At 36.1% G+C, this 15,356-nt stretch overlaps 1 protein-coding gene across 11 annotated transcripts in view; it reads right to left on the reverse strand.

Moving 5' to 3' along the window:
* MYT1L (myelin transcription factor 1 like) overlaps positions 1 to 15,356 on the reverse strand; it is a 236,396-nt gene that overhangs the window by 53,600 nt on the left and 167,440 nt on the right. For 6 of the 11 annotated variants that reach the window (XM_033056743.1, XM_033056741.1, XM_033056740.1 and 3 more), the window contains exons 11-14: positions 11,359 to 11,606; positions 8,871 to 9,107; positions 7,040 to 7,161; positions 6,047 to 6,115 (exon numbers count right to left, since the gene is read on the reverse strand). In XM_033056743.1, coding sequence (XP_032912634.1) covers positions 6,047 to 6,115; positions 7,040 to 7,161; positions 8,871 to 9,107; positions 11,359 to 11,606 — 676 coding nt within the window. Of the gene's footprint in view, positions 1 to 6,046; positions 6,116 to 6,613; positions 6,677 to 7,039; positions 7,162 to 8,870; positions 9,108 to 11,358; positions 11,607 to 15,356 lie in introns of all 11 variants that reach the window. The other 5 variants (XM_033056737.1, XM_033056745.1, XM_033056747.1 and 2 more) reach the window with 1 other exon arrangement.

Below are 15,356 nucleotides of genomic sequence, written 5' to 3' on the forward strand. Positions count from 1 at the left end.
GCAATCACATTTCCTATACAAAAGTTAGCTAAAGCATCAAGGAATTTTAAAAAGTGTCTGAAGATTCAAATGATACATGCTTAGCACCAAAGGAATATTTCAATTTAACACAAGACTACTTACTAGACTCAACAACCTTAGTATTCAAGAAAAATTGTAATGACAACTTCTATTAAGTTTCCGTGTAGAAAAAAAAAAAAGACAAACAACAGGAGTAAAAAGGTGATAATAGGAATGGAAATGGTTATTTCGCTTGCAACAAAGAGCAGTTTTCTAAGATAAAAGTGAGTAAAAACTATATAACAGGTCTTGCTGCATTCTTATAGGAGAACAGATGTAATCTCAACAGGAAAAGGAAAGGGGAAGGAGGGAAAGGGAAGGCAAGGCAAGGCAAGGCAAGGCAAGGCAAGGGATAATACTTCTTTGAAATAACAAATGCACATCGAGGAACTGAACATCAGAAACACCTCAAGTGGAAAACACAGGATGTAGATGGAGAATTCACTCCAGCAGGTAAACAGAATTCTGCAGAAATAACTGGTTTGAGTACATAAAGTGACTGTATATTGGGAGAGCTATGAAGGCTTAAAATAGCATAGGCACTGGTCAATTCCAAGAATAATGTGGTTACCTATCTAAAGAGGGAAATGTTTCTGTGATGTTTCATTAATATATCCTAATAATTTTTGTCTGTGCATTTCAAATTTATATTTGGAGAAGGCCTATTTTTTACCAGATGACTACAGTAAGGAGGAAAATACTACTCTTTTCCAGTAATATTCTATTTTATATGTTCATCAGAATAAAAACAACAGGAATTTCTCCATTTCTAGGAGGCTGTCTCTTCCCAGTTTTTGCTGAGAAAATTGCAGTAAAATCACACCAGTAAAAACAAAAAATAGACAATATATTAATATAGAAGAGTTTCCCTAGGAGTATGAGGTAAGGATACTCTTTCTATCATGAAAACACTGTACTGCATGGAGTTGTTTTTCAAGAAGAATTATGGCTAACAGAGAGAGCTTCAGAAAAGTTCACTTTTCTATGTGAACATTGCCAGGGTGACATCTCTGGAAATGGAGCGATGAGTGGAAGGAAGTTAAGAGAAAGAGTATAAGATCGCCAAGAATATGGAAATCACTGTGGTAGAATGATATGGAAAAAAGATGGAGGCACAGAAATTCTGACTCATACTTTGTTGTGGAGAAAAAGCAAAAATAGACTGAGTTCCTCACTTTGAGTTAAGAAGAGATGTGGGAAACAAAAGCTCCCAGGTTTGGTTGTAGTGAGGGAAAATAGACTACATTCCTCCCTCCATAGGAAATACCAAAAGACATTCATCACAGAAAACAAGAAAATCCACACAAATGCTTTGGGACTGAAGGACTGGGAATACTACAACAGCATCAGGAAGTACCTAAACTGGTAGGAACCTGGTTGAACTGCAAATCTTTCTCAGGATCAGATTCTTCAGAATAAGCAATAATGGGATCTTCTGGCAGAAAGAACGTTAAGAATGGGATATTTAGCTCCACAGCAGACCAAGCTAACACTTAGTTACCAATATACATAAGGTATATATATATAATATAAATGGCCTTTGAAAAACTGTGATTATCTTTATATCAAAGTAGCATTAAGTAGAAATAAGTTTGTCACATTCTGAGAGTCTCTGGTACCTGGATTCTCAGGTTCCCACATTGACAGAACACTGAGTAGAAATTCTCACAGCCAGTAAACTGTTTTTTACCTGGGATTGACTTACTGACGAACAAAACGTGTCCTTTTAAAACAATAATTAATTTTAGCTTTAGATTGTTTGGATTGTTGAGGTTTTTTCTTTTTTAAATTTGTTTTGAATAAGATTTAAAGTGCTTCAAAATGTTACTTATAACAGTGCTTATAATTCCACAATGGTATTACAGTTAACAAATAATTGTAACTGTTAGAAAAACCTGTTGTGATAAGGAAAAAATAAAAAAAAAACTGATAAGAAAAAGTCCCTTGGTAAGATCACACTGAATTTCATTTATGAATACTTTAATATTGGTAGTTGTCACTGGCTGGGCTGTTAACTGCTTTCCCATCATAGTTAACTTTACTCATTAATATACTCTGCCTAGGTCCTTTAAAAATTAGTTGCTTTTCACAAGTGCTACAACCAAAATCTTAATACTGGAAAAGTTTGGTGGTAAAGCTTCAGAGAGCTTTACAGCTGTCAACCTGAGAATTAAAGCAGAAGATATTGTTCTGTTATTTGGAGATCACTGACCAGGCTGTGACTGCTTTAGTCTGCTGACAAACTGTGCACAAAAACTCTCACTTTTCTATTTGGGCAAAAATGAAAAATTGTGCAATCTGCATGGTAAACCCGAGCAAGAACTCTTACAGATGAGAAGCACAGGGGGTAAGGAAAAATTATACTGACCCTGGAACAATTTAATTAAAAGTTGCAACTTTATTATTCTGAGAGCCAGGAAATGTGACTAGTGGAATCCTGGACTCACAATTTCCAAAAGGCAATACAGTAAGCATGACTGTTATGCAAAAGAAATATTTCTCTAACCTTTTAGGATTCTTATATTACTTTGATTGTGAATATTATATGATTGGTATTATTAATGAATATTATTTGAAGTGTCTGCTATTTTATATTTTAGTTGGGATACAAAAAAAACCCCAGTGTATAGCAAAATTCCAGTTAGGAAGCTGCATTATACATTAGTTGTATGTGTTGTAAAATACACACAAAGAGTCATTTATCAGTAAAATGTGATATGCAGCACATGTGTGATATTTGATACATGGTAAAGCCAGAGAAGTATTAAATCCTTTCAAATTATTAAGCAGTCCAGAAATATGATTCCTACACTGCACTATCAGTTCTTCCATTACACTATCAATTGTTCCCTGTACTCTATACATTAAAAAAGTATTTGCCAAGAATTTTACAAAGGTGGGAATTTTTATGGAAGAATGGAAAAAAACGACATTGAAAACCTGAACAAGGAATAAAAGATGAAGAAGAGATGAGAACAGTACAGATTGGTAGGGACAGGAGAGAAAGGATCTCAGCTTGGGTTCTAGGTAAAAAACGTGTATGCATTTCCCTCTACAGCCTGGGGCAGGAGCCAAAGGTTACTGATTCTCACTGCTTTCTGCTGTCAGCAAATATGTGTGAAACATCCCAGCAATGTTGCCCATCTCCTCCTGGTGCCAGTCCATGCACATCATTAAAGCTCCCACTGCTGTTGGCTACAACAGCAGTCCAGGCTATAGAGCGGACGCCAAAATTTTCCATGGTGACTGATGGCCTGACAGTCAGTAGCATACCATATTATGGAACTTCTGCTTCTTTTCAGCTTCTGCTTCCTCCTTTTAGAAACAAGGAAATTATACTCCCAGACCTCATACACAGAAATAGAACAGATGTAAATGAAGCCCTTCACAGTTCAAAAATTCCAAAATCAAGTTCTCTTATATAGCTTTGGTTTAGCTGTTTTGTGCATGGACGTTACATTTACATGATCACATCTTCTTCCTTCTTAAGCAGAGAACAAGAGCATAAATGAGAGCTGTATAAAGGATGCTGCCATCCATAGGACTCCTACTTCCCTGCTTTCAAATATATGAGGGAAATGCTAAGATGCTTTATTTCTGTCTCTGTACCAACTTCACAGGATGTAGAGACAGAGGACAATAAAAATATAAGTGTGATGGAGGCAAGAGATGTGCTGATCAGACAAGGGATCTTGAGAGAGGGAACAATGTAGAAAAAATGATGCAGAAGAACAGGACAGAGTAAATGGGCCAAGTGGAGGCTGGGACTGATCAGAGTTGTGGGATAGGAGAAAGGACAGTGTGGTTGCTCTGGAACTGGACTCTCCTGCTTTTTGTGCATAGTTCACCCCTTTTCACAGAGGATCAATTACATTACATATATCTGCTAAATTCCTGTAACTCCAAGCAAATTCAAGGGTTTGAACATATACAGTACTCTACAATGTGAAGAACTGACAAATTGAGTCCTAAAAGTATCCAACTGAGCAATCAAAACTATATACCTAATCTTTCTGGTTTAAAATGAGGATAATACCAATCCTATTTACTTCAGAGTATAACTTCAGATGAAAAAAAACCCACTTTTATAATTAAATTAATTAGGAAACACTCAGATGTGATGGCAGTGACAAATGTGTGAGTGAATTAATAGGTCTATCTTCAGGGGGTAGTTTGAGAAAACTGGGGTGAATAACAGACAGGGCCTCACATAGAATAATAAAGGAAAAGAGAAGAAATTAATTAATTGCTTATGCAATGATTACTATCTGCCCTGTGCAATGATTTACTTTTTTATCCTATGAAAAATATATGATCAGAAAGAAAAGAACTGCCAAATAGTGCAAACACAAAAGAGTAAACCTGTTAAGTAAACCTGTTTAAAATTCTGTAATTTTGAAACTTAACAGAGTTTTATGTGTCCAACTGGTATGATACCTGCTAAATTAATACTTTATGCTAATAAATAATAAACAACAGATTTTTAACCTAAAAATATTACTTTAACTAAATCTTGCTTTTTGCTTAGGAAAAACTTGAAATAAGTAGAGAAAGTAGCATGACATAGAACTGGGATCTCAAATTTAAGTGCTGTGGGGTTTTTTCTTCCTGATTTCTACCAGGCAGCTTTGACTGCAGATGTTTGAGAAAAGCACAGGAGATGAAGTAATTCAGAAACAGCTTCCTAAGATAAGTAGAAACCTTATAAAGGGATAAAATAGAAGAGTATTTGCTTAAAATATTCATGCTACCTCAAGAGTCTTGACTGCGTTTTGCTTATGCATTCACATTTCCTCAAACTTCTACCATTTGACCCATCCCAACCCCAAATCCAGGTCCAAATCTGAGTTTCTCTGAGATGTGCATATCTTTCTCTGCTTGTATTTAAATGTTTTCCCTGAGCTCATTTACATCCCCTTTTGCACATCACATATTCTTCTGGCAGCATATATTGGCATGACCTAAACTAATAGTTTCAAAACATTATTTTTTACTTTGTGCAAAATCATCTGTAAATTTTGTATGTGTTGCTTATCTCTAGCAACTAGATTAGGTAAAACTAGAGAGCAATCTTACTCCAGCAGTTTTCTCTTGCTTGTGTTCTCATTTTTCCCACAGTTTATATCAAGAGTTGTTTGGTTTTTTTAAATCAGGGAATGTACTGAACTCAAGTAATGTAAAGACAGAATACTGGTAAGCAGTATGGCAGCATAAGGTATCCATTCATACTTTCCCTACTGAATTTTCCTCATTTCTTGTCAACATTTTTCCATCTTAACCAAATTGCCAGCTCAGGAGCACTGCCCTGTCATAGCACTAATAAATGTTATAGTTCTTCCACACAGAGAGTTGCAGTGGAGAATATGTGCAGGAAGACAGAGCAAAGCTAAATTTCGTGATTTTCTAATTTTCATTGTTTAAAACTGTTACTCCAAAGAACTATAAGGAATGGTAAAGAACTCATTTTGAGCAGGGGATAACTAAGTAATCATTAAAAAACATAGTCACATGAGAAAATGCATTAGGCTGGTAGCAAGGGTACGAACCTGGGGAAATTATGCAAACATCTGGGAAAAACAAATTATTTTCCCTCCAACTGTCTGAGAAACTGCAGTGTCTTACTGCTAGTGTAATCAGAAGTGTTTCATCAGCCTAATTGTATGGGAATTTTTTGTTCTAACTAGCAAACTCAAAGTTCAGTAAAAAATTGAATAGGAATTAAAACATTAAGATAAAATTCCAGAAGTTCTGTCTTTTGTCCATCCCTGTCACCTAATGAACACACAAAAGGACATACTAGGTCAACAGACTTATGTACACAGCCCCCCTGTATGGAATTTCTAAAGACTTCAATGCACGTTCCAAGCAGGATCAGCCCCTTCTGCAGCAGCTCTTCCAGACAGCATTTCTAATTTCTGATACAACTTTACACAATTTGCAGTCAAATAAATATTTATAAAGAAAATATTTGTTCTTTATATCTTACTTGAGTTCTTGTGAGCTTGTGGCCAGCATACTCCGAATGCTTTTGTCAGCCAAGGGACAGCCAGATAAACTGTAAGACATGGCAGGACATACAAGTATGTTAATCTTCTCATTAACTGAACACTTGCATACAAACACAACATAAAAATTAAAAAGTAAAAGTTTTTAATGCAGAAAAGCGATGGGGCAAGTGCTGTAATATTGAATTCTGTAATATAGTTAACCCTCTGAATATATTTAGTTATCAATATTACTTCCAAAATTACATACTGTAAATGTTCTTGTTCGTTTGTTTGTTTGTCTATGAACTAGAAAAATATAACAAAAATATTGGAAATTGCTGGGTTAACTACTTAAATGCTTAAGGAATACTTTTGAAATTTTAGTAATCTATTTGAAAATAAAAGACGTTTATACAACACACAAATTAGCATGCTTTTAAGATCAACATATATTACTCAAAGGGTTAACACATAGTTCAACGTTTTACTTTGACAGCATTGTTGAGGTAAGCTGAAAACAATAAATTGAAAAGACAGAATCCACCATGAAAAAAATGAAGTCACACCTTCTATGTGAGGCGTAATTACCAGTCACATGACCACTCCCATCACACCCTGGTGTTGGACATCTGCCACCAAACAAAAACAAAAACAGCCAAAATAGTAAGTATGTTTAAAAAAAAAACTTTTAAAAGTTTCATTGTTTCCAGTTTAGCTGCAATGACTGCAAGGGGTTTTAAGCATCCTAATCGAAAAGCTGCAAAATGAACAGGTTTAAATGAAAATGGCGTCTCAATACAATATAGCATCATTAAGAACAAGCAAATACACGTTAGCTTATCACTTTACTTAACTGGCAGTTTGAAACATTTATATGCTGCAAATGTTGCATGCTCATACTGCAAGGCGCATATGTATTCGTTGGTTTAAAAAAAGACAAAGAGAGAAAAAGTTAAAAGGAGATAAATAATTTCACCTCACATTATGCTTACGTTATTAAATCCTTTTTGCTCTCTTTGCATTGAGGGTATTTGGGTTTAGGACTTGGGATTGTAACTTCACCAGGATACCTTCTTTCTTCAAGTGCCTCTTGGAAAGGATCCAAATCTTCCGGCTACAGGCAAATGTATATACATTAATTTCAGCTAGATAAGGTCACAACTTACACAAAAAAATGCAAAGCAGAGTCATCAGATGCTATCTCCTTCTTAGCCTATTCTGACAGACAAAATTAATGAAATGATTTTATGTTCTTTCATGAACTAAACTTTTGAATAATATTTGAGTATTTTGATGAAGACTTCACAATATGTGAAATATGTAATTTATTTAAGTAGGAAAATAAAAAGGAGGAACTCCAGCTTTTTCTATAACTTTCCCATTATTTTTCTCTAAAGACTCGGGTCTTTTCCCTAAAGTCACAGCACAACAGAGGAAAGGCAAAAAAATATTACTAAATGCAGTACCTTATGCATCAAACAGCCATCTTAAACAGCATTTTTAAGGATTTAGAACATCTCAAAGATGAAAGAGAAGCAATTTTAACATCTACACACAAAATCTCAGTCTGGGACAAATCTCAATGGATCTGTCTGGCAAGACAGAATGATATAATTTGTAATTAACTTCAGTGATATTCAGAAATTCAAACCCATCTATTTCAGGAATGCAGTGGCTGAATGCAGTGATTCAGGGATTCCTGCAGATGGTGCTATAAACAACACAGTGGAAGCAGGGCGTTCTTACTCTGAAAAAACATGCTGCTTTACCTCACATTTCTTTGATAGTGACAGATTTCCTGCCAACTCCAGTGAAATGAATAGCAAAACTGTATCACCAAAGCTAGAATGCATTTAGGATATCGAGTGAAAATTCCACTTCATTATATATTTCAAAGACACTGAGAATAGCTTTCTGGTTTAAATAAAATTGGCAAGAGATGTGCTACACACAAATGATTAGCCTAATTTTTGTCTATAAGCCAAGAAAAATAAATCTCCAGAAGTCCTCAAACCACTAAAATGAATTGAATGCAAGATTTTTAAGCTGCAGAATGGATAAGGGTTAAAATCTGACAGAAAAAATGCAGCAGCACTGAACCTTGTCAGCAGACCTCTTCAGTGTCCTGTCTATTCTGTTTTGAAAAGTAATAAAAATCCATTGACATATTTTCTTTATTTGCCTCTTCTGTTTAAAGGTTTTTGCTGCTGTCTTGGTATTACAAGTAGAAAAGTAATGCTGATTTCTTATATCCCTTCTTTGTATTCTTTAAAAAAAGTATTTAATTAATACAGACCCTTACACAGAGCTGTCAAGAGCATATAAGTAATCTAGAAGATTAGTTGAAAGAGTTGAAAGCTTTCATTATACTCTGCTGCTTTGTTTAAATTGATTTCTACGTAATACATGCTTTCAAATTCTCAGCTCATCATTTATGGTTTTCAAATTCAGGAGAGTACCTTTTCTTCAGAGCTGATTATCCTAGTATTGCATGGTTATGTCAACTTGCTTATACAGAGTAACATAAACTGGATATGGCAAAACATCTTTACTGCAGAAAATATTTGTTAACAGGATGATGCTGTTAGAAAACATGATTCACATGCATGGTTCAAATGTTGTCTTATGGAACTTAGTCACAGATCAGATGTGTGCCAGCATGATATAGTCCTAAAGATTAACCAGCAGAAAAGTCCTTTCTGGAGAAAACCACCATTTTTGTCACATACTAATTTTGCTTCCTATTTCCCTCCGAATTTCAGAAAATTCATGAATTACCAAAATTAGACTGCAACAAGAGCTATACAGATGAAAAAGACATACATTAATCTCTTTGGAATCATCTTCATCTATCCTACTTGGCTTCATTTTAGTGTAGTCCACTGGCAAGTCCCAGCAGTCACCCTCGTTCAGTTGGTAACAGCGGTTGTTCATCACGGCTTGCCGTTGAGGGGACATTGGCTCCAGTGGGGTCAAAATGGTGCAGCAACCATCTCGCTGCCTCTGCTTGTTCATGCTCAGATCCAACGTCCCATTTTCATCGACTTCCATATCAGGATTCTGTCAAAATAAGAAAAATATTGTTAATTCAGCTTCACACTGGCAAACTGCTACCTCTTCTTCAATGTGATTGCTAGCAGAATGATAAAATGCTTTTCCATTCCTGTATAGATTGTAAGCATTGAGCCCCCTCCTACACATAGCATGATGCTGTTACACAACATTAATGCTGTTAAAGTAGATTTCTTCCTGAATGGCTAATTTGATGTTTGGGGGGAAAGGGGATAGTTTTCAGTACCCCTCCTGCCACCTAGAACATAGGTGCAAAATTTGATATATAAAGGAGAAAGCTCTAAAGGCATTTTCTTGCCATTGTTTTTATGTTCTTGATTTATTCTGTGACAGGTGAAGTAACTTGAGAGGTAACATCTGCATAATTCTTGTTTTCAGTCTTGGCATCTGTCTGGGTGATTAGAGAAACAAAAACCAGCTAACATCAAATAATCTTTGTTTCTTTTTTTCTTTTACATTCTTTTACATTAGCAGTCAATGTTTGAATAGATAACAGAAAATTAAACAGGGAGGTAGGATACCAAAAGAAGTCCTTTTGGACACCATTTGTCAATGAGGAAATGCATTTAAGTTTCATAGCTCCTTCCCTGCAGATGAACACATATTAAAAATTCATGTATCTATCTTGATAATAATTTGTGCCAATTTCTGCGACAACTGCTACGCAGGAAAATGGGATGAGTATGGACTCTTTTGCAGAAACAAACAAGTGTTGTCTATTATGTTAGATAAGGAGAAATAAGATATCCTAAAATGAACACAAAATTTAAAAACTAAGGACAGATAAGATAAAAATGCCCATAGAGAATTCCTCATCTTTCCAAAAACGAAGTGTTCCATGAGAAATTTGGTTTCAAAATGAATGTGAGTCTGACTGACTTCTTGTATGTCTGGTGACTTTCTTTCCTCTTGAGTAACAACAGAGCTGCAGGAAACCACTGTGAATGCAAATCTCTCTTTCTGAATTACTTACTGCATTTTGTTAGAGCTTATATCTAATTGCTGCTATCTGGCTAATTTAATTTAGAAAGTGTTTATCTCCTCAGACTCATTCCTTCATTCACAATACAGTGACACTTTAGGAAAGAGGCCCTTTCTGGCTTAGATGCAGAAGATTTTTAGCATTGTATTCCAACTTCTCCCATCATACTGAATAGAGAAGAACTGCATTTATTTCATGCCAGAAAGAGATTTCCCTCTTGAACAGTATTAAATAAATTAATATAAAAAGTAGCACTTGAAAACAAAGTCCATTCTGGCTTAGAGCATGACTATTGCTAATACTTGCTGCTACAGGTTTAGTTTGTTATGTGAGATGGTTTGCACAACAAGGGAAAGCAAGCCTTTGTCTATAGGAGAAGAACAGAACATGTCTGCCAGCTCAAAATCTCTCTACAAGCACAATAAAAATGTTTCCTCTGCACTGCATCTGTCTGCTCAGCCATCTAGTGGTCTCCTGTAGGCAACACTGTACTGCTTGCTTGTGCATGTTAAAAACTCCTTTTGAACAGCTATCAGAGCCAAAACTTTAAAGTTAAAAATGAAATCTCCTAACTCTTTAATGAATGTTAATAGTGCACTGTTTTTTATTAATACAGAAAGCTTAATGACAAAAGCTTTTATTAGTATCTGTATGGCCATTTAATAATATACTGATGCTCTGTGAACATACAGAACATCAGTCACTCTGCAACACTGTTATGCACATTTTAAGACACCTGTACTGGAGGATTTGTTCATTTCAAATGTATTATGCATTGACTTAAGAACTCTGGTATCACAGACAGGCAAGAATTTGTAGCATAAAGCCTTCATCTTACCAGCCTAGGTCTGATTTGTGACTTTTAAATAAAAATGCAGAATTAAATCTTAATCCTTTTGCCAAATACATGAACCAGACTGCATTCTGCAAAAAAACAATACCCAAACAGCAGTGAAATTGATACCACTTGAGCAATCCAAACATCTTTTATAATTATAAGAGACAAATTTAAAAAAGGAGTACATGGTATCTGTTCATTAGTTTATAAAACAATCATGATTTCCTGCAGTACTTGTGAACAATTTGTATCTTTCTCTTGCTTTTTTTTTCTCCCTGCTTTAGCTGAGCCACCAGATTATGTTAATTCTGAGGGGGAAATAAAAGCAAGATCTACTAAAGCTTTTCTCTCAATCAGGGCCATAGAGCAAGTACAGTTAAGAGAAATCTTCATCAACAAACACATTTACTAATTTTTACCCTTGCACAGAGATCCTGAGGCTTAGTGGAGAGGTTCTGAGGCATCTCCCTGCAGCGGGTGGAGAGATTCAGAATAGCAGTAGCAGCCATGTGTGCTGCCTCCATGTCATGAGTATAGTCAAAGCTGCTCTTGCTGCAGGTACTGCTGGCACTGCTGCCTCCACCACAACTCATATTGCTGCTGCTGCTAGGGGCATAACTGCTTGTTGTGCTGCTGGTTGGACTTGAATTCTTACAGTAGCGTTTAGCTGTGGGAAGAAATATGACAATGATGACTCAAAAGAAGGAGCATTCTGCATAAGTGAAGAGGAAAACAAACTGCTGGAGGTGAAATTTATAATGAGGAACAGTAACCAATGCCAAAAAAAAAAAGCCCGCAGTAAGAATGATGGCTGTATTTCTTGATTTCTGTCTGTGAGTTTTATATGCTACATGTGTGAGATCGTATGAAATAACCTCCTGTAAAAATCTGCATGACATGATCATGAATTGTTCTGACAAACAGGCTGGATTTATAAAACAATAAAAACACAGAAACACTGCTTTTACCCCACATATATAGTCAGACAGAAGGTACAATCTGCTCAGCTCATTCATTTTTATTAATGATGGGCAATATAACACTATGGGACCTTTTCCTATTTACACGAGGAACTGCTAGTTTAAGGCCTAGAACTCCCCAGATTTACTGAAGATCAAATCCACTGCAAGGCTGATGAGCTTGGCCTCTGGGCCACAGCACCACCCATATGTCCTCAAACACCTCATGCTTCCTAAAAGCTTTATTTCCTCCTACACCACAGCAAATATTATGGCACAGGCCATCCCAAAGACAGGAGCACGACAGGAGAGAAAAGGTGGTTGTCATGTGTTAGTTTTACCATGACTTGCACAAGGGCAGAAGCAATGGCAGTTTAAAGGGCAACAGGTACAAGTGAAAAATCCCCCTGTACCCCTTCAAACAACCTGAGCACCTACAACTCTTCATAAAACCAGTAAGGACCAAAGACACCCCTCCCTGCTCCCACTGCAGGCAGTGATGCCCAGCTGTGCTCTGACTGACACAAACCACAGAAGGTCACAGAAGAGCCAAAGCACTGACAGTGCTCACGTCCAGCCTATCTAAACACAAAGCAGCACTGTTGCTGCTTTTAAGTAATGCTCCTTGCAGCCAAAGGTATTACAGAAGTAAGGGAAAGCAGCCCTATTAGCCCACTTATTTCCCCAACTCTCTTCCAAGATGAGCTGTTTTAAAAGTGTTTACAAAAATGCAAGAAAGTGTGGCTTGTCTCCAAAATGTAGACATTTATGTATTTTCAGAAAAAAAATAGAAGTCAAGGTCAGAGAATACCTCCATGCACATTACAGCAACTACTTCCCCTTAAGATGGAAATGTATACTGCAGAGATCATACCTTATAGCACAGTGTAACAATAACCAACTAGCATGCTGATTAGAGAGCTATACAAAAAAGGTCAGGCCCTAGACAGAGCTCTTCTGTGATGGGCTCCATTTAAATGCCAGGCTCTTCAGTTGTATTTGTCTGAGCAGACATACATATAATAATCTGCTCCCATGAGCACAGCCCATTTGTGAACCACAGGCTGCTTTGGTAGGCAGGCAGGGTTCAAAAGAAGAATCTGAAGGCAAAATGTCTCTGCTAGAGCTTATGCCATCCTCCTTTCTCTAAAAAACTGAAAAAAATCATGGCATTATTTTTACTGCAAAGGAAATAGTGTTTCACTTAAATCATAACAGATGGAGTTTTCTCAGGAAAGCCACATAATGCACAGGGTGTGATTTTTTTTAAGTGAAGTGAATGCTAAACATTCATCACATTTTTTTTGTTTTGAACACATAGTAGCACTACACTAGCAGGTTATCCACTAATAATAAATTTGTGAACTGTTCCTCAAGAGTTTCATTATTAATATAGTAGTCAATGGTGGTCATTAAAAATTCAGCATTTATCCATTGTTACTCTCTTATAGTATTCAAGACATGCAAGAATTTTCCTACCTTAAGGAAGTAAATAATTGAATAATTCAGTTTCTACTGTGTTATGTTAACACAGCAAGCACCCTGTACCAATGACCTTGCCAAATTAGTATCTTTCAAAAATCATAGGAACAAATAAGACTTTTGTAATTTTCAAAAAATGTTAGTCTTGTTATAGCAGGTCACATTTAGACAGACATAAGAGACATATTACATGGGAAATTATATATATATATGCATGTATGAGAATGTGTGCGAAAGAGAGGGAGGGAAAGAGGCAGCTTTTATACATAGGACTAACCATCAGAAACTCATGCAGGCTCTGATATGGACTCCTCTGTGGCCTTGGTCAAACTACATTTTCCCTTGAAGACATTTTCTCTATAAACAGAAAGTTGCTTCTAAAATTTAGTTGTGTTGTGATACACTTGTAAAACACTTTGAAGATGTAAAATGCTATAAGCATGCTACACAATTATTAATTTCCAGATTACCAATAATTTAAGCCAAGCTTACTTACACAGAAATGGCCATGGTTATCTTAACTTTACTGCAGCTGTATATTTGAAGATGAGTCACATAACCCAGGTTGTTCATTTCACATTAGCTTTCCAGGAGAAACAAAGATCATCAATTTATAATGATTCAAATCAATCTTCACTAATGAAGGGAAAGCTGCATTGTTTCAACACCAGATAGTTCTGCTTGATAAAATTCCCACCCCTGTGGCACCAGGTTTATAAAGCTCTACAGTCCATCTATGCTTTGTAATCCAGAGTGAAACCAAATGTGAAGAACAACTTCCCCACTAAAAACAGACACAGGTCTAACCAGCTGCAGACCCAAACTGGGCTCCTATTAGATATACCAGGGGCTGATTACAAAGAACCTCTCAAGTCTAAAGGCTTCTCTTACTAATTAGCAATGGGGGAGTGGGAGAGAGCCCAAACACACAAAAGACAAAAGGAAGTTGTTTGGAGCGGAATTCAGCTCTTCCTAGGCACCTTCATCGTCAATATGGTCTAAATACTGAATGTTTTAGTAAATTAATTACGGTTTCAACACTTTTGATGACTTGCACAATAAAATATTAATCTCATCTAATTTCAGATATGTGATCTAGTTCATTATAGACTTCCTATACAGGCAGTGGAAAAAAACCAGGAACTTTCATGCCATGATTCACCTGACCAGTTTTAAATAAGTTCAGGAAAAAATGAACTGAATCAGAGAAGCATTCTACCCTTCTTCTTGAATCTGAAAGGGGTGCTGAACTCAGCTGTTGGTGCTAACATTATATAACTCTGGACATGGTCAGGTGAATCTCACTCATAACATTTTCTCAGCATTTTGATAGAATGACCCAGGCCTATTGGTGGGATGACAACAATTCCTGCCATCACCTAAGCAACTGAAAGTGTTGTCATCACCACTGCCTGCTGTGTCCAACTTGTCTTATCTTTACTGCTGTATACAATAAGCCCAGCATCCAATACACTATGCATCTGGTTTCAAAGGAAAAACGAGCTTAAAAATAAAAAAATTCCCAAGAATTGTTAGATCACCCGACCAAAAATATGAAGTATACATTTTCTGTTTGTTTTTTAGCAAACCATACTGTAAAAAATATCAAGGAAACAATTCAAAGGAGTGATTTATATTCATGCCACTCCCAACTGTACACTTACTGAAGATATAATCCCTTTCTCTGGTGATGAAAACACTGTACTAGCTGACAATTAAAAAAAATTGAGATGTGAAGCTATTGATTTTTCATATCCAATAAGACCATTTCTCTCATATAGTCAGAACTAAAGCACTGTTTTACCTGCACATTCCCCCCAAACCTTAGATGTATTTTTGGGTTTTCCAGAATGACTTTTCAGAACTGAATCTGCTTTTATACAAACATGCTTTGCTGACATACACAACAGGTGTGCTTTCTGGACATCCATAAAATGTTAGTAGCAATAATTAGTTTTTTAATATATATATAAATA

The sequence above is a fragment of the Catharus ustulatus genome, chromosome 3 (assembly GCF_009819885.2).
Source record: "Catharus ustulatus isolate bCatUst1 chromosome 3, bCatUst1.pri.v2, whole genome shotgun sequence".
Taxonomy (NCBI): Eukaryota; Metazoa; Chordata; class Aves; order Passeriformes; family Turdidae; genus Catharus; species Catharus ustulatus.